The sequence below is a fragment of the Peromyscus leucopus genome, chromosome 2, assembly GCF_004664715.2.
Source record: "Peromyscus leucopus breed LL Stock chromosome 2, UCI_PerLeu_2.1, whole genome shotgun sequence".
Taxonomy (NCBI): Eukaryota; Metazoa; Chordata; class Mammalia; order Rodentia; family Cricetidae; genus Peromyscus; species Peromyscus leucopus.
In genome coordinates this window covers 22,282,395-22,302,874 of record NC_051064.1, presented here as the reverse complement: position 1 = coordinate 22,302,874, position 20,480 = coordinate 22,282,395, and the positions used below count along the sequence as shown (strand labels likewise).

Below are 20,480 nucleotides of genomic sequence, written 5' to 3'. Positions count from 1 at the left end.
AGTCTTTGAGACTGGATCATCTCAGCTAGTCATCTCAAAATTGCTCTGAGCACCTTGTAGTTCAAAGCTGATCTGTGGATGATGTTTGTCAGCTTAATGATATTATTATTGTCCACGTGGAATTGTTGTTGTTGTGGGGCCCCATCTTCTTTCTGGAGACTTCAGTTGATGTTAGGCCTGGCCGTGATTTCCTGCAGAAAACTGATAAGAGACTCGAACACAAAAACATATACATGCAGCTAGCCTTTTTTCTAGAATTAGTTAGTAACCTATGTGACCATTCATATCTTAACAAAGTTTAAAATGTATATATATATTAATCTTGTAAATTTTGATATAAAATTTATACTTTGAGAAAAGTTTAAAGAATCAGAATAGAATCAAAGACTTGAGATTAGTAATAGAATAGTCCCTTAATTAATTTTGCTTTTGTCCTGTACCATAGCAGAAGATGGCTCTTATTCTGGCATGATACAGGGAGTTTGCATTTTCCTTTTAACAACATGCTTGAGTTTAAAGAAGGAGAGAGCCATTCTCCAACTCCAAAGTCAGCTTTAAATTTTAATTGAACTGGGACTATTAGAAAACCAATAGTGTTAAATCTTTAGAGAAAAGCAGAAACAAACATTTAGGAAGACATAAAATTTTTTAGATAATATATACCCATACACCGTTTCATTCTGTTTCTTGGGATAGATGATTTGTCCCTTTTCTTCAGTTGTCTCATTTGTCCAGTGTTCTTCAGATTCCTTAACCTTCATTCTCCTACAAGACAAAAACAAAAACCTTTCCCCAAGACTAATTTTGGGGATGTTTCCTTTTGACAAGTTATTATCTGATTAAATGAAGAGGCATGTGTTATTGATACAAGTTAGTTTAAATTGGATGTTCAAGCTGGTTGATGAACTATCACCTCTTCTAATTAAGAGGTCTCTCTTGTTCAAATCGAACCTTTATCAATTTTGATGGTACCCACAACTTATCTTCTCCTGTAGAAACAAAAGCAAAACCTCGTCCCCAATGTAATACATACCCTGGTTTCCATTCTGAGGTCAGCACATCCTTAAAGTATATAGGCTGATTTAATTCTGTAGTTTTTTCTATTATCCAATGTCTCTCTGCAGCTGTTGTTCCTTTCTCATTGGCATTCAAAAAATTCAAAGTTAGAAGAGCATTATGCAGTCTATTTCTGGGGTTTTTGTTACCCATTTCTGTTTATTTAGCATATCCTTTAGAGTTCTGTTTGATCTTTCTATAACTGCCTGACCTGTAGGATTATGTGGTATGCCTGTAATATGCTTTATATTGTAATAAGCAAAAAACTGTTTCATTTTAACAGAGACATATGATGGAGCATTGTCAGTTTTGATTTGTGCAGGTATACCCATGATGGCCATAACTTCTAGCAAATGAGTGATTACAGAATCAGCTTTTTCAGAACTCAAAGCAGTTGCCCATTGAAATCCTGAATAAGTATCGATAGTGTGGTGTACATATTTCAATTTTCCAAATTCTGCAAAGTGAAACACGTCCATCTGCCAGATCTCATTTCTCTGAGTACCCTTTGGGTTACATCCTGCTGGTAATGGTGTCTGATTGTAGAAGGAACAAGTAGGACATTTCTTTACTATTTCTTTGGCTTGTTGCCAGGTTATGGAAAAATCCTTTTTTAAACCTTTACTATTGACGTGATGTTTTTTATGAAATTCTGAGGCCTCCAGCACATTTCCTATCAATAATTTATCAATCTCATCATTGCCTTGTGCTAGAGGGCCTGGCAGACCAGTATGGGATCGAATGTGAGTTATATATAAAGGATGATTCCTTTTCCTGATTGTATCTTGTAATTGAATAAATAGTGAAGTTAATTCTGACACATCAGGGATAAATTCTGCAGTCTCAATATGTAACACCACTCTTTCAGCATACTGAGAGTCAGTTACTATGTTGAGAGGTTCTGAAAAATCCATTAATACCAACAGAATAGCATACAATTCTGATTTTTGAACTGAATTATACGGACTTTGAACCACTTTACTTAAATTTTCTGATTTGTAACCTGCCTTTCCTTCTTTGTTGGCATCTGTATAAAATGTACGAACTCCAGATATGGGTTTTTGCCGTACAATTAGAGGCAAGATCCATTCAGCTCTCTTTATAAGATCAATTCTATTGCTTTTGGGATATTTGCTGTTAATTTCTCCCAAAAAATTACTGCAAGCTCTTTCCAAGGTTCACTTTCTGTCCATAATTTTTCAATGTCCTCCTTAGTTAATGGTACGACAATTTCTGCTGGGTCTATGCCTGCTAATTGACGAAGTCTCAGTTTTCCTTTGTAAATCAAGTCAGAGATTTTTTCCACATAAGTTTTTAATTTTTTATTTGGTTTATTTGGTAAAAATATCCATTCCAATATAATATCTTCCCTCTGCATTAATATTCCAGTAGGAGAACGCCTAGAAGGTAAAATAACCAAAATGCAATCCAGCTTTGGATCAATACGATCCACGTGTCCTTCATGCACTTTCTTTTCTACCAAGGCCAATTCTTTCTCAGCTTCAGGTGATAATTCTCTTGGACTATTTAAGTCCTTGTCACCTTCTAAGGTTCTGAACAAATTAGTCAGTTCATCATTTTTTACCCCAACAATAGTTCGTAGATGAGAAATATCTCCAAATAATCTTTGAAAGTCATTAAGAGTCTGTAGTCTATCTCTCCGAATTTGCACCTTTTGGGGTCTAATTTTTTGTAGCTCTATTTTATATCCTAAATAATTAATAGAATCTCCTCTTTGTATCTTTTCAGGAGCAATTTGTAATCCCCAGCAAGGCAAAATTTTCTTTACTTCTTCAAATATTATTTCTAAAGTATCTGCATTTGAGTCAGCTAGTAAAATATCATCCATATAATGATAAATTATAGATTTAGGAAATTTTTTACGTATCACTTCCAATGGCTGTTGTACAAAATATTGGCACAGAGTTGGGCTATTCAACATTCCCTGTGGGAGGACCCTCCATTGAAATCTTTTAACCGGTTGAGAATTATTATAAGTAGGCACTGTAAAAGCAAATCTTTCTTTGTCTTTTTCTTGTAAGGGTATTGAAAAGAGACAGTCTTTTAAATCAATAACTATGAGAGGCCATCCTTTTGGTAACAGAGTAGGCAAAGGCATCCCAGATTGTAGAGAGCCCATTGGCTGAATTACTTTGTTAATTGCTCTAAGGTCTGTTACCATTCTCCATTTACCAGATTTCTTTTTAATAACAAATACAGGAGAATTCCAAGGGCTGGTTGATTCTTCAATATGCTGAGCATTTAACTGTTCTTCTACCAGCTCTTCTAAAGCCTGGAGTTTCTCTGTTGTTAAAGGCCATTGCTGGACCCATACAGGCTTGTCTGTTAACCATTTTAAAGGTAGAGCTGTTGGTGTCTTTGGAAGATCATCAGTTATTGTGCCCTGTTCTTGTATAATATGGATGGCTGGTGACCACTCATTAGAACAATATCTTCTAATATTTCTCTCAGTAACATGTGCTAGTTTATGATTTGTTTCTGAGATTGGAGGGATGTTAATCTGAGTATTCCATTGTTGCAACAAGTCTCGACCCCACAGGTTCATAGTTATGTTAGCCACATATGGTTTTAATTTTCCTCTCTGTCCTTCTGGACCTATACATTCGAGCCATCTTGCACTCTGTTTCACCTGAGATAATGTCCCAATTCCTAACAGTTGAACGTTTACCTCCTGAAGAGGCCAAGTTGGATGCCAAAATTCTGGTGCAATTATGGTAACGTCCGCACCTGTGTCTACCAGACCAGACAACAAAACACCATTTATTTTTATCGTTAATTTTGGTCTTTGTTCATTAATAGAAGTTTGCCAAAAAATTTTCTTTATGTTTTCTCCTGAATTTTCTATTCTCTCTGTTTCATCAACCTGACCAGCATGATTTATTCCAATAGGCATTTAGTTATTTAATCGCTCTCCAGAGCAGGCATTTCCTCTATGGCTGCAGGAAAGGTTTGAACTGGATTTGCACTGGGGGCCTGCGTGAGGCCCCTCTGGGAGTTTCCCGAAGACTAAGGCAAAGGATTACCCTGTCTGTCCTTTGTTGATCTACATTCGTTGGTCCAGTGTTTTCCCTTACCACACCTTCTGCATACTCCAGAAGGAAGGGGCATTCTGTTGCCATTGTTCCTTGAAGAAACATTGTTTCTGGGGATGACCTGTCTACAGTCCCTTTTCAAATGTCCTTGCTTTCCACATCCAAAACATCTAACACTCCTCAAACCTTTTGAAATTACTTCTCCTACCCATGTATCATCATGCTCATCAGCTTCAACATTAATTGTTTCTCTAATCCAATCTTCCATAGGTGCAGATCTTGCCCTTAATGGCCTGATTATTCTTTTGCATGCTGCATTCGCATTCTCAAAGGCCAAAGATTCAATTATTGCCTTACCAGCTTCTGAATCTGAGACCATTCTCTTTACTGCTGAAGCCAGTCTTTGTAAAAAATCTGTAAAAGACTCTTTTGGGCCTTGCTTCACCTTTGTAAATGACTCAGATTTTTTTCCTGGTTCCTCAACTTTGTCCCATGCATTCAATGCTGCCGTTCGACATAAAATTAGGGTTTGGACATCATATAAACATTGTGTTTGTGCTGAAGCATATTGGCCTTCGCCCATAAGTTGATCCTGGCAAACTTGTATTCCTTTATCCCTCCATTGTTTTTCTATGTTTTTAGCCTCCTCCTTAAACCAAGTCAGAAATTGAAGTCTCTGGCTGGGTTCCAGAACACCTTGTGCGAGGTCCCGCCAGTCCTGTGGTACTATCCTATTATATGTTGACCAAGAGTTTAACATTTGCTTTACATATGGGGAATGCATGCCATAAGATACTATTGCCTCCTTAAACCTTTTTAAATCCAACATTTCAATTGGAGCCCAAGTATTTTGTGTAGCCATTTGATCAGGCATCTGCTGTACGGTTACAGGATAAATTAAGGGTGACTGTGTGAAAACAGGCTTTCTTTCTGCAACCTTATGATCCCGACTTGAAACAACTTCACTGTTAATTTCTTCTGTCTGAATTTTTACAGGTTTAACAAGTTCTTCTAAAGCTGTTATCCTGGCACTTAAATTGACTATCTTTTTAAATATTAAAATGTGGATTATTATAGTGATAAGGTGCATAATTCCACCAATACTAATATTATATAGTTGTTCCATTGCCAGACTGCCTAAAATTTCGAACAAAAACCAATTTTCTTCCAATGTACACATAAAACCCATTTGTTTTTTAATGTGGAAAAAAATTCTCTTTTAGATAGTTTCCTTTAAAATATCTGATATATTATGACTTACCAAATCTGCGTAGAACAGTAGAAATCCGAGGGGATTTTCAAAGCAGCCACCTAGTGTCCCAGGTGTAAATCCAAAGAGAAAGAAAGAGAGAGAGAGAGAGAGAGAGAGAGAGAGAGAGAGAGAGAGAGAGAGAGAGAGCAAGAAAGCGTAGCTGGCTAAAGTTTAAATGCAGCCACGTGTTCCCTCTTGTGCCGAGTCAAGGCTTGGGTCTGGCTTCCTTAAGCTCCGACCACGTGCGTTGGCTTTACAGGCAGGGCCCTGTTCGGCAGGGCAGGTCTGAGTTGTTTGTAGCACCGGCTTTAAGCAAGCAGGATTTAAACAAGCAGCTCACCGATAGTCCAGCCTGCTAAGAAGCCGATCGCCGCCGGCCGCCGCATGCCGCCGCCGCCGCGGGCCGCCTGCCGCCCTTGCGGGGAAAGCGGACCTGCCGCCAAGCCAAGCAGTTTTTAATGGATTCTTGTCACGTTGGGCGCCAGATATAGATGTAACCAACCGTCTTATTAAATAAGAAACACAGAAACAATGTAAAAGAGAAAGCCGAGAGGTCAGAGCTCAGAGCTAAAATCTCACCCTTCCTCCTGCGGTGTCCCAGCTTCCCGAAAGAGACCTACTTCCTGTCGGTTCGTTTTTTTTATAGTATGTCGTTCTGCCTTCTCATTGGTTGTAAACCCAAACACATGACTGCCTCGTCACTGTCTGAATGTACAGCCCCCTAGGTCTTAAAGGCATATGTCTCCAATGCTGACTGTATCCCTGAACACACAGAGATCTTATGGGATTAAAGGCGAGTGCCACCACCGCCACACTCTTGCTATGGCTCTAATAGCTCTGACCCCCAGACAACTTTATTTATTAACATACAATCAAAATAATATTTCAGTACAATTAGATTACCACCACACCTGTACATATACACTCACACACAGACACATTCACACAAAAATAAATAAAATAATTCTTTCATTAAATATTAAATGATAGAAGAGAAGAAGTGAAAGATTAGGAAATTAGAGGAAATGAAAGATTGGATTAGTGTATTAGTCAGGGTTCTCTAGAGTGACAACTTATAGAATGAATCTCCACATACATATATAAAGGGGATTTATTAGAATGACTTATAGGCTATGGTCCATCTAATCCATCAAATGGGTGGCTATGAATGGAAAGTCCAAGAATCCAATAGTTGTTCAGTTCATAAGGCCAAATGTCTGAGTTGGTCCTAAGTATACACTGGAATCCTGAAGAAGCAGGCTCTAATGCCAGTAAGGAAATGGACTTGCTACTGAGGGCAAGAGCAAGGAGGCAAAGAGCAAGGCTTCCTTCTTGTGTGTCTTTCAACAGGCTTCCAGCAGAAGGTGTGGCACAGATTAGAGGTGGGGCTTCTTATCTCTGAAGATCTGGATTAAAGGTGTATCTTCTACCTCAAATATCCAGACCAGAAGTGAATCGTCCCATTTCAAATGATCCAGATAAGCAAAAATCCCTCACAGATGTGCCCAGACATTTTTGGGTTGTAGTTAACTCCCAATGTAGTTAAGTGGACAACAAAATACCCATCACAGTTAGACAATGTCCTCATATATTGTTTATCCTGTCTCTGAGAGTTGTTAAGATGAAGCAAAACAGCTGCTTATAAATAGCTTCATAACATAATTATATTGAAAATTTGGAGGATTGCCTGGACCACCAACATCAGTGTGATATGGAAACGTAAACAGTGACTTAAATACTGATTACACAGTCAGTCAGGTCTGCCATGAGCACAAACACACATTATAGTCTCTCAGTCTCTCTTTCTTCCACTGCAGTGAACCTGCAGCCTCTACCTCAGCTGCCTAGTGTCCCAGTCACATCCAGGACTTTGTTCATACTGATGTCTAGACCCACTCAAGAATTTCAGTTTCATACTTCTCTCTCATCTTCCAGCTCAGTTTCCAGGGCCACCTGTGACCCATTGGTCCACCATCTTTTCACTCAGCTGCTCACTTCCCTGCTTCCCAGGCTTAACTTAGTCATTATCATTCCCATATGCCCTTCTATCCCTCCTCCTTCCCTCCCTGTGCCCTCTCATTTCCTTATTCTCTTGTAAACAAACATCTGTCTGCTCCATGTCTGCATGTGTGCCATTAGACATGGCTGGAGAAGAGCACGCTAACAAGTCTCAGTTTTCATTTCTCAGGGTCTTCAAGGGAACCGTCTGTATTTCCTGACAGTCGCACTGTATTTTTGTTTGTCTGTAAAGCTGTATCCTATGTTCTTGTGTTTAACCATGTAGTACTTTTCCTATTTTCACTCTCATTGATAATCTTGGTTTGTATTTCATTCAGAAAAATAAGACAAGTCAAGGAACTTTTGCACAAGTTCTAGCAGCTCTACCTTAAGAGCACTGTGCCAAGGAATTGCTTACTCCAGATGCTGTGGAGGATCTCTGAAGATCCTCACCACATACTCACAAGCAGCCGCCTTAGCAGTTCTTTTCTCCTGCATCATTAACTTTTCCTTTTATAGTGATTATTAGTCATGGCTTTTTTCAATCATTTTCTGTCACTTTAACAAAATTCTTCACAAAAAATTATCCCTATCTGTCTCTGTCTCTCCCCTTCTCCTTTTCCCCCTCCTCTTTTGTCTCTGCTCCTATTTCCCTCCCTTATTTGGTAGTGTGGTGGTTTTGTTGAGACAAGGTCTCATAGGGTGGCCTTGAACTCCTAATCCTCTTTCTCCACTTCCCAAGTGAAAGAAGTTTTCACTACTGTACCCAGTTCTCTGTGTGTTCTTCCTTGAGCTCTCTCCTTAGCCCCTCCCCCACCGTGTGCATCTCAAGCTGCATATCTAACTATACACATCTAAGACATCTCAAATGGTTTCCATCTGAGAACTCCTTTCTCTTCACCCTGGCTTTTATTCAGCTTACTGTTTTCCAAGTTTTGTAAAACAAAACAACAAAAAGTGGTTATTATCTTGTCAGTTTTAAATTGTTTTTGTGAATATGGGTCTATTTTATAGCGCCTGTGAAGTGTTTCTGTGTTTCTGTGATTGAAGGCTCTTACTGCCAGGCCTAACAACCTAAGTTTGATCCCAAGGACTCGAGTGGTGAAAGGAGAGAAATGTCTTCTTGAAGTTGTCTCTGATCCTCTCCGTGCACCCTGTGTGTCTGTCTCTCTCTCTCTCTCTCTCTCTCTCACACACACACACACACACACAAAATGGGTATTTACACACAATCATACACATATACATAGTAAATAATTTTTTTGTCTGTTTATCCATTGGCTTCTTTGAAGGGCTTTTGTGCCATTGGGTGGTAGTTTTATGTATGTCTATACCAGAGCAGATATAAAAAAAGTACATATGCTACTAATATGCATGTGTGCGTAGATGAGCAGATGTGTAAAAACTATTATATTTTCTGTGGCATAATTTTACAGTTTTGCATTTTTCATTCTAGTCCATCATGACTTGTGGGTCTCTTTTCTCTAGAGTGCCAGTATTTCTGAGCCTGAAAAACATGAGCATCACCATAAGTTCTATGTATTGACTGTATGCATCCCAAGAATAGAATAAGCATCAAGCTGTATATCATGGGGGACAAACTATCTTTTTATCTCATCCTCCTGGTCACAGCTAAACAAATTGTAAGGGGCTTTGTTTTGCGGAAGAAGATCTTATCAAATTCAGGCTGGTTCCAGGTTCATTTTGTGGCTGAAGCTGGCCTTGAACTCCTGATTTTGCAATCTCCCAATGTTGGGATTACAAGAATATGCTTCCATGCCTGAGTATAATCATATATATATATATATATATATATATATATATATATATATATATATATATATATATTTGATTTTGAGACAGAGTCTTTCTATATAGCCTAGCTATCCTAGAACTCACTATGTAGGTCAACCTGGCCTTGAACTCAAAGAAATGCCCCTGCTTCTGCCTTCCAAGTGCTAGGATTAAAGGCACATGCCACCATCCCAGACCTGTAATTTTTTTTTTTTTTTTTAATATTGCTGTGTAATCTGGATGGCCTCAAACTCAAAGCAGTTTCTCCTGCTTTAGCTTCCCAAGGGCTGGAAAGACAGGCCTGATTCATCACTCCTGGCCCTTGTTGACCTGGATATGCAGAGTAGTAAAATATGCTCTAGATTATCTAGAGTCTAGATGACTCAGTTAAAGTAATAGAAAGCTTCTAGAGACCTCTGACTTAGCTTAGATATTTTCCAAAGTTAGCAGCTGTGTTTATCACATATCCTAAAAATAAATACTTTGTGTTTTAGTAGTTCAGTGTGAATTATTTCACTAGTTCCTTTAACAAATTATTTTCTGTTCTATTTAGGTGTAGAGTTTGGTGCTCGAATGATAACGATTGATGGGAAACAGATAAAACTCCAGATCTGGGATACAGTAAGTATAGCATTTATAAAAGTGCCTTGCATGCTTGTTTTGTTTAATGTTAAATATGTTGGACAGAATTTTTATAGCACTGAAATGAAATGGACTTAGGTAAGATTTTTCTTAATATTTAGTGGATGTGTTTGCAAGAACTGAGCATTAGTTAGCAAATCTGAGTGACTCCTTGGGCTTTGTGGTCTGAATAGAAACACTCCAGGGACTGGATACATGTATGCTTTTAAATGCTTATTTATTTCTATGTATTTGTGTGAGTTTGTATGAGTATATGTACACCACACATATGCAGTAGATACCTGTGGAGGCTAGAATAGGGCATTGGCTGCCCTAGAATGAGTAGAGTTACAGGCGGTTGTGAACTGCCATGTGGATGCTGGGAATCAAACCCAGTACCCTCTGTAAGAATAGCAGCTGCTCTCAACCACAGAACCATCTTTCCAGCCCCTAGAAATTGTATTTTTAAGGAAAATAATCACCAAGTCTAAATTTTAAAAAAATTAGTAAATGTGATGTAAAATAAAAATACCACTATTATATAGTTATTTATCCTGGAAGCTCATTTATTTATTTAATTTGATTCAGTCCTGTTCACTTGAAGCCTCCTAACTTAATATCCTATTTCTATTACTTTCCCATTTGATGAGCAAATATTACATGTATTCTATATAGTTTTAAATGGTGTTTTCTAATATGAACCCAGAATAAGCAAATGATTGCAAGCTGCAAATGCTAGTCTAGTTACTGCCCAGCTTTGTGAGTTCTCTTGCATTATACTCAGTAACCTGGTTTTCCTTTTTAAAAAATTGTTTATGAGTGAAATTTTTTTAGATGCATAAAAGTAAAGTTACAGTGGGTGCCATAAGGCCATAGTTTTCAGACCCTTACATACTTAAAAAGGACCACAGGGCACTTTAGCCTTTATGGATTATCAGTACAAATAGTACTATATTAAAAATTAAAATTGGGAAACCTACTAGGTACTTGGTTTTTGCTTTCATTTGTGGTGTGGGGGTTCTAATATAAGGCTTTGTGTATATTAGGCAAGTGTCCTACCACTGAACTATATCCTCAGTCTCGCGTTCATTTTAAAATAATAGTGAAAAGCTGGTTATTTATTAGGATAAGCAATGCAGCACTTATGAAAATCAATCTCACTCTTCCAAAGCAGAAATAATCAACATCCTTTGGTAGTAAGAAGATTGACAGAGTGTTAAAGATTTGAACATCTCGATCTATCTGCTTAGTAGGAGATACTGGAGTCCCTAGTCTCTTACTGCATCAAGTGTTACATGTGTTTAGCTGAAGTATACAAAGACGGTCCAATTTCATGCAAGTGGACAGTTGAGAATCACAAGTTGGCATGAACCTTTATGAAATGCAGGGAATGTAATTATCATATACCCCTCGTCTGTTTTCCTCTATTCACTCAGTTTTAGTTTCTCACTTGGCAATGCAGATGCTATTGAGAAAGTAATCAAAGAAAATACACAGTCTAAGACTATATTGCTGAAAACAAGCAAGTTGCTGAGGGTGGTTACAGGATATAGATTTCCTGTTATTTCCCATGTGTGCTATAGTTGTCCTTCCGGTGATAAACATTCTATCTGCTCTGTCTTGGAGTTCTCCATTGGACTGTGCATTCTTATGCCTTCTGACCTCTCTTCAATGGAGAGCTGACTTACCAATTTCTTAAGGGTTTCTTCCATCAGCCTGAAGAGTCTTAGTACTGCATGTGATATCTGTACGTGTTGATGTATGTGCAAGTGGCTGTTTGGGGATGCCAGAGGTCATGTCAGGTGTTCTCCTTGATCATGGTCCACATTGGTTTTTTTGTGTGTCAGAGTCTGGAGCTCAGCAGTTGTACTAGGCCAGTGGTTTCAGGGATCTATTATCCATATCCCCCTCTACCCTAAAGTACTGGAGTTATAAACATACCACCATACCCAGTGTTTTATGTGAGGACTGGATAGCTGAGCTCAAGTCCTTTTACTTGGGTGGCAGGCACCTTACCAGCTGAGTTGTTTCCCTGGCCCAACACATTTTTAAATTAGATTTTCTTGGGCAACGTTTTCAAATCAAAACTGCATGGAAAGCCTGGACACAGTGGCATGTGTCTGTAATCCCAGCACTTGGGGGGGGGGGGCGGTAAAAGCAGGAAGATCGGGAACTAAAGATATCTTCAGCTGTATGGTGAATCAGAGGCCAGTGTGGACTAAATTAAACTTTGTCTCAGAGAAACAAAACAGGGAAAACAAACAAAACCCCACATGGAAGGGCTGAAAAGTCTATCTCATAGATCACTTGTTTGCCTAGCATGCCTTAAGAATCTGGGTCCCACCGCTAGTGTCCCTAGTGACTTAAAAGAAGGAAGGCAGGAAGGAAAAGGCATGATAAAGATACAGAGTCTCTCTCCTAGCGACTTAAAAGTATGGTCTCCTACCAAAGGAATTACTTTCTGCTTCATTCAAAGCATTACAACCCAGACGGTGGTGCCTCACGCCTTTAATCCCAGCACTTGGGAGGCAGAGGCAGGTGGATCTCTGTGAGTTCGAGGCCAGCCTGGTCTACAGAGCGAGATCCAGACAGGCTCCAAAACTACACAGAGAAACCCTGTCTCAAAAAAAAGAAAAAAGAAAAAACCATTTCATAAGTAGGTTGCTTTCTTAACTGATGATCTTAATAACACACGTTCAGCAGTGTAGTGTGAACCAGACTACTTGTTGTATTTTCCAAGCATGCCCTCATACCTTAAGGAAAATAGAAAAAACCCTGTGTTCCCACTTCCTCCAGCAGGACAGCAGGCTAATCTCTACCCTCTGTTTTCATGAGGGAGTTTGATGCCTTGAAGACATCATAAACACTAAGAAAGAATTCCAGAATTGAAATTGCTCATTAATTTCTTTTTGAATGTACAACTTAGCCAGATGTGGTAATGATATACCTGGCTAAAATGATCTAGCACCCTTAGGCTAAGGAAATCAAGAGTTCAAGGCCACCCTGGGCTTTCTAGTGAGACACACTCAAAAAGTGGAAAAGGACTGGCTTAGTGGATGGAAGCACTTGCTACCAAGCCTGACAACCTAAGTTTGATCCCTGTGACCCACATAGTGGAAGGAGAGAACCTTCTTCTGCAAGTTGTCCTCTGACCTCCACATACATGCCATTGCATGCTCATTCCTGCACACCTGTGCATACTAAATAAATAAATGTAATAATAATAGTAAGCATATCTGTTGTCTCTTTAGGTTACGCCTTACAGAGAGTACCTCAGTGTCTCTGTTTGTCTCTACCCCCAACACCTCTTTTTTGACACTTCTAAGCACCTTGTGCATACTAGGCAAGTACTCCACCACTGAGCAGCATCCCCAGTCTTTTCCTCTTATCTTCATAAGATTGTTTTCTTTCTTTCATGCTTGAATTCCAAAAATCTTCAATGAGTGATGTCAGAAATAAGAGTGATCCCACACTTACCTGAGTGAAACAAGGTTCCCCTATCATAAATGTTTCATAGTGTGTCTGTTTATTTGGATAGCTTGCTGCATTTTCAGTGGTCCTCTCTTTTCCTTATCCAGAATAATTTCAAAACTAGAGTGTTCTGTGGAAAAATAAAGGTTGTGCATTGTTTTGTCAATCTTAAAAAGTTTTAATATCCTGCTCTGTTGGTGATTACACCTATAATCATAGCACGCAGGAAGCTGACCGGGAAGATCAGGAGTTCAAGGTCAGTCTGGGCTGTTGGAGACTCAAAATAAAAAGAAATGGTCCCCATGTTCACGTCACTGTGTGTTAGGATGCTATTCAGCATATACCTATTTCCATTCCTCCCGTTTTGTTTTTTGTTTTGTTTTGTTTTTTCGAGACAGGGTTTCTCTGTGTAGCTTTGCACCTTTCCTGGAACTCTGTAGCCCAGGCTGGCCTGGAACTCACAGAGATCGCCTGCCTCTGCCTCCCGAGTGCTGGGATTAAAGGTGTGCCCAACACTGCCTGGCTCCTCCCATATTTTAAGAATAACTTTTCCCCAAAAAATTTTTATGCCTGCCTTCTTTCCTTTTTACTTTCTCTTTTAATTTTGTTTTTGTTTTACATAGCTAGAGTTTCATTGTTAGATCAGAGATAAATATTCCTGTAACACTGACTCTCACAAATGTAAAATTTTGAATGGCTAGCTCTTTGGCAACAAGATAGCACATTAAAGTGCCTGCTATAAATACACTTAGGTTAGATCTGGTGGGACTAAGAGGACATTTTCACACTGTGTTCATCTCATTTCAATAGTGTCAGGACGAAGCCACATGGACGTTAGTGAGTGTGGAGTACAGTAGACAGCCCCTCAGCTTTGTAAAACCTGGATGGTTTGAACTGATGCTCCGAAGAAATAGAAAGTAGGTAGATAGGTGGAGAGGGAAGAATGGGTTTTTAGGAAGGGGGTTAACAAGAGAAATAAAGTCAGGGATATTCAGAATATTGGTGATACAGTAGGAAGAAATTAGCTTTGTGAGCAACAGTGTGTGTGTAGTGTGTGTGTGTGTGTGTGTGTGTGTATTTCTTTCCATTTTCTTTCCATTCATTCAGTTGGTTTTTGAAACATGTCATTATCCTTAAACTCCTGCATTAGCCCCTTCTCCAGAAGCTGAGACAGCAGGCTTCACCACCATACCTAGCTTTAAGACATTGATTGGTGTCATACTCTCAAGAGCTTTGAGTTATTATGAAATTTTTGAACAGTACCATAATGTATATACAGTTGAACTTCATGGAAGCAGTAGAGGAAAGCAAGCTGAATTTGCTGCCATCAACATCCTGGTTACTACAAAATTGATGTCAACGGAGAGATTCAGACACATAGGAAAGCCTATTTAGGGGAGTGTTTGAGCATTATAAGGAAGTTTTAAATGGAGCACAGGGTTCCAGCAGTCCTCTCATGAAAGAAGCAGCTGTGGGATTTCTTTGTGTACAAGCATCCAAGATTGTGATCTTAGCACAAAGCATCACTGTGGTTTAAGTGAGGATGGCTCCCATAGGCTCATATATTTGATTGCTTTGCCTCAGTTGGTAGAACTGTTTAGGGAGGATTAGGAGGTGTGGACTTCTTGGAGGAGGTGTGTCACTGGGGGGTAAGCTTTGAGTTTTCAAATGCCTGTGCCATTTCCAGTTCGTTCTCTCTCTCTCTGCTTCGTGGTTGTTGTCTCAACATGTAAGCTCTCAACTACTGCTCCAGCACCCTGCCTGCCTGCCTGCCTGCTGCTCACCATAATGAGCATGGACTAATGCTCTGAATCTGTAAGCCACACCTCCATAAACTCCTTCCTTTATATAAGTTGCCTTGGTCTTGGTGTCTCTTTGCGGGGGTGGTGGGGGGGTGGGGTATTCAAGTTTCAAGACAGCAGACTTGCTCTATTGGGTCCACCCTCCCCTGTAGTTGGATATTTTGATTTCCATGTTTGTGAGGGAGAGGGAAGCAGGGGGCACCCTCAGTTTAATTAGGGTTGCTGGCAGGAGCATGAGTAAGGATCTGCTCACAGGAGCATGTGCACCTTACCAGTAGCAATACCAATGAAGAAGTTGTCTCTTTTTCCAGCAACCACTGACTGCATTTATTTCCTTAGTGACAGATGGGGCCTTGTGATTCCTACCCACTCTCAACAGGTCCAATCTTTTGCAGTCGGGTGCTGATAGTCAGTCACAGTGCTGAGGGTCCAAGAGTGCGGTGGCTATGCCACATCCTAGAGAACGTGTTCACAGCACTCCACTTCTGATATTTTTTCCTTTCCATCCTCTGCATTGTTTCCAAGACTTGAATGGGTGATACATAGCACCTTCTGGCACTGGGCCAGCCAGTAGAGAGGAAGCTTCCAGCCCAGTTACTGCTCCATTTCTCTATGGCCTACAGTCGAAGCCTGTGGAGTCTTCAGCAGTAGATGGTCTTGCCATCTAGTTAGGATGGGCAGCCAACAGCCATGGCAATAGCTTGTATCTTTCAGGGGCCTCCCTGACCAACAGCTCCTTTGGAGGTGGTCCATCCCTGGCACTGGGGGTTTTGTCTGATAACCTCTGGATGGGACCTTTTTGTCTACGCATGCAGAATGCCTCTTTTCAAACTTTTTTCTGTTATCTTTTGAGACAGGTCTCACGCTGTAACTCTGCTTGGCCTGGGACTTGTTGTGTACTCGAGGTTAGCCAACTTGTGAGCTTCCAGACACTTCTCTCTCCCATCTTGTTGTGGGGGTTCTAGGATTGTGGACACAAGCCACTGGGTCTTGTTTATTTAGATTCTGGGGATCAAACTCAGGTGTCAGGATTGTATCACAAATGCCTTTATGTGACAAGCAATCTCTTTAGTTCTCTTATGTTTTAGTTTTGAATTAATTTACCAAGTATCGGGTCTGGTGACTTTCCCCTTTACTCCTAGTTACCCTGCATTTCTCTGCCCCTCCTACTTGGTTAGCTATCTGGCTGTTTGTTTGTTTGTTTGTTTTTAATCAACTGCTTTGTGAACTGATAGAAACTTCTGGTCTGTAGTCTCCATCTCTAACCCAGGTGATTTGGTTTTGCTTTCTGGTGCAGTTCACTTAGCCAGTGATAACTGTTTGACTAGATTGTCTTTCCCTTTTATAGTTTTACCTATCATGAATCCTTTACTGCAGAAAACATCCTGGCATATTAGGTTGAAGTTTCCAAAATCCTTCTAACCAACACTTATAAAGAGGACCTCTATTTCCTAGTTCATTTAGAATTAGACGACTATGTATTAAAGTACTTTTTAAAACTAGATTACCTGGCTTTAATATGATCAAGAGAACTAACTATTGGGCTGGTTTATTCCATTAGTGTGTGCATGTTTGTTTATAATTGCAGAAGCCATAATAAGACATTTTACAGCACACGTATGTAGCTAGAGTTTTCCTGTCTGGCTCACAGTCAGGACAAATCTTTGTCACCTGCCAGTCCCACAGCCGCTCAGACCCAACCAAGTAAACACAGAGACTTATATTGCTTCAAACTGTATGGCTGTGGCAGGCTTCTTGCTAACTGTTCTTATAGCTTAAACTAATCTATTTCCATAAATCTTTACCTTGCCACGTGGCTCATGGCTTACCGGCATCTTTACATGCTGCTTGTCCTGGCGGTGGCTGGCAGTGACTCCTTCTGCCTTCCTGTTCTTTCTTTTCTCCTCTATGTTAGCCCCGCCTATACTTCCTGCCTAGCCACTGGCCAATCAGTGTTTTATTTATTGACCAATCAGAGCAATTTGACAAACAGACCATCCCACAGCACAGCCAAGTGCAGACCATCTCAGACACTTGCACTCAGGCCCGTGGTCCTTTATCATCCTCTGTGCGGATCTTCTGGGTAAAGCCACGAGGAAGGAATGCGAGAACGGACTTCCACAGGACATACAGAACATCCCACAGCACACGTATTTTATAGTTGCTAGTGCCATTTCCAGAGACTAGGCCAGAGTTTTCTCAGACTTTCCTGTTGCAAATCAGGTGTCAAAACCCAGACAACTACGAGGTGTGAATCACTTTTTTTTTTTTTTAAGATTTATTTATTTATTATGTATACAGCATGTATGACTGCAGGCCAGAAGAGGGCACCAGATCTCATTACAGATGGTTGTGAGCCACTGTGTGGTTGCTGGGAATTGAACTCAGGACCTCTGGAAGAGCAGTCAGTGCTCTTAACCTCTGAGCCATCTCTCCAGCCCCGTGAATCACTTTTTATAACATGATAAAGGGCACAGATGCATTAGTAGTCTTTGTTTGTGATGTGTTTTTGTTGTTTGTGTGAAGTCAGTGTGAAGTGGCAAATTATACAGGTTATTTCTGTTGGGAACCCATTGTTTGCTCTTTGCAAAGCAGTTTGAAAGGAATGGGAATAATTTATAGACTTTTGTCTTTAGTTTTATTTTCCTGTTTACTGTATCTTGCCTGAGCTGAAGTTTTACATTTTTGCTTATAGTAATGTTTTTCTAGCAATGTGTTTATCTATATTCATTCCACAGAATGTTCCAAAGAAGTCATTCTAAAACAAGTGGTTCTCAACCTTCCTAATACTGGGACCCTTTAATACAGTTCCTCATATTGTGGTAAACCCCAACCATAAAATTATTTCATTGCTACTTTATAACTGTAATTGACTACTGTTATGAGTCATAATGTAAATATCTGATATGCAGGATATTTGGTGTGTGATCCCTGTGAAAGGGTCATTTGTGCCCCCCTCCAAGGGGTTGTGACCCACAGGTTGAGAACTACTGTTTTAAAGGATGCATCCCCCTTGTTGCTGGTCAGCCACAGAAAACATAAGAGCTTTAAGTAGGATTTTGTTTTTACATGTATATCGCCTGTGGTTTTTATGTACATGCTTGTGAGTAGGTACCCATGTTGGAGGATTCATGTGCCTGTGTGTGTGCATGAGGAAGCCAAAGGTTGATGTTAGATATCTTCCTTGATGGCTCTCCTCTTTCTTTACTGAGGCAGGGTTCTCATTAAACTTGAAGCTTGATGATTGGGCTAGTCTAGCTAACTAGCTTGCCCTGAGGATACCCTTGTCTTTGCCTACCAGCAACTGGGCTTATAGGCATGCTGTCAGCTTTATGTGAGTGCTGGGGATCTGAACTCTGATGCTTACACTTCTAAGCTGTCACTCCAGCCACACAACTTTTGTTTTGAAATTACAATACATACCCTTTTTGTGTTATTTGCCATAAAATCATGGTATACATGATTCACAATAAAATGAATGTCTTAAAGATAAACTTAGTTTCCCCAGACTAAGCAATCAAAGAAGGGATTTTCCACATCTGTAGAAAGACACATCTCATTAAATGCACCTGTAAGCCCATCTAGGATCTTTTTGTTAAGTTTTATTTTGTTTTTGCTGTGTTTGAGACATGCCCTCCTATGTAGCACAGGCTAGCCTAAACTCACAGCTGTCCTCCTGACTCAGCCTCCCATGTGTTGGGATAACAGGCATGAGTCACTGTGGCTGGCTTATTTTCTAGGTGTTTTGTTTTGTTTTTTAACCTCAAACTATGTGAAAGGAACTGGCTGTTTGTGCAAGTTGTTTTTTTGTTTGTTTTTCCATGCAGTGGCTTTTGTCCTCTCATTCAGCATAAGACATTTAACTATTAGAACTGGCTCTTGGGAGAGGATTGTTAACTTAGATCTGGGAGTTACTGTTTGAATGAGAAGTGTGTCCACTTACGTGCAATGGAATACTGACCATTTTGTACATGTGGCTGAGACACTGGGTTATACAATTTCCTTCAGCAGGCTTCTTCTGAGTGCTACATGAGTACCAGACCCAGTTCTAGGCACGGAGAGTGGGTGATATTCGAGACAGGGAATATTTTTGGAGGGTCAACAAGAGAAAGTACTGGAACATACTGACTGAGTTTTAGAACAAAGCAGAACATGACAGAAAGACGTTATATTTATATCATAAAATCAGTACTAAGAACATGGAAACCTGAATATTTTTCAAGCTAATATATTTTAAGTACAAAATTACATCTATAGTCATCGCCTTCACCAATCTTTTTTAGCAGAACGTTAATACCACAAAATAGAAAAATTATTGAACTTGATGTAATCTCTGGTGCCTGTTTCACAGGATATAAAGACGACTTTTACATCCGGTTGCCTCTTGACAGGCATTGTATATCAAATGCAGAGAAAATTGATTGTGTGAAGAAAAATTATATAAATTTAATTCAGAACCTTTTTCTGTTTTTCATAAAATGATTGCTCAAAGAATTCCATCTTGTAACTGTTGAAAGCCCACTGCAGTTTATGGTATAACTGATAAAATCTGCATCCTTGGCCTTCTGACAACCTTTCCACCAGCAGATGGTGGGCGTAAAGATGTCATTCATCATTTATTTACAATGGGCTTTATTTATTCTAGTGTCAACAGCTGCCCCGGGGAGTGGGTTATTGAATTCAAATGTGAGGCTCTGGGTTATTTGCTTCCTTTCAAATTTGTCTTCAGAGCTTCGTTGCTAGGAGTCCATTCTGGGCTCTAATAATGATTCATGTATTGTGAAGCCATTCAGTAAATTGGGTTGTCAGGGATTGCCAAAAAGGGTTAGGGGTCTTGTTTCGGGGTGGGAGGGTAGTGGGAATGCCGCCTGTGCATCCTGGTGATTGGGGCAATACTGCTGTTCTATGACTTTTCCCTAAGACTGGTCAAGTTTTCTCCTGTGTATGACCTCCTTTCCCTCATGCTCGGTTAGGTGTAATATGAAAATGTAAAGGATATTGTTTCTAAGGAAGCTTCTCAACCTTCTGTTTCTTCACAGGCAGGGCAGGAGTCCTTTCGTTCTATCACAAGGTCATATTACAGAGGTGCAGCGGGGGCTTTACTAGTGTATGATATTACAAGGTGAGTATTATCAGTTTTTCATCTCAGTACGAGGAGATTATTTCTAAAGAAGTGTGGTTACCAGTAACAACAGTATATCATCTTTATGCTCTAGCTCCTCACCCTTATAACTGTATCTTGAATCAAATTTAAATTTATTCTCAAAATCTGCAGCTCAATTTAAATAATCCCCAGATTGATCCATCTGGTAGTATTATATAGTTACTGGAATTTTCTAAACTGTGCTAAAAGTTGTATTTGTCCTAACTGAAATCTAATCAGTGAACTCTAAATCCAAATTTTGTGCTTTAAATATGGTTCTCATAGTGTAA

At 39.8% G+C, this 20,480-nt stretch overlaps 1 protein-coding gene across 1 annotated transcript in view; it reads left to right on the top strand.

Moving 5' to 3' along the window:
* Rab2a (RAB2A, member RAS oncogene family) overlaps positions 1–20,480 on the top strand; it is a 100,440-nt gene that overhangs the window by 44,592 nt on the left and 35,368 nt on the right. Inside the window, exons 3-4 of the mRNA XM_028878518.2 lie at positions 9,707–9,774; positions 20,087–20,169. Coding sequence (XP_028734351.1) covers positions 9,707–9,774; positions 20,087–20,169 — 151 coding nt within the window. The remainder of the gene's footprint in view (positions 1–9,706; positions 9,775–20,086; positions 20,170–20,480) is intronic.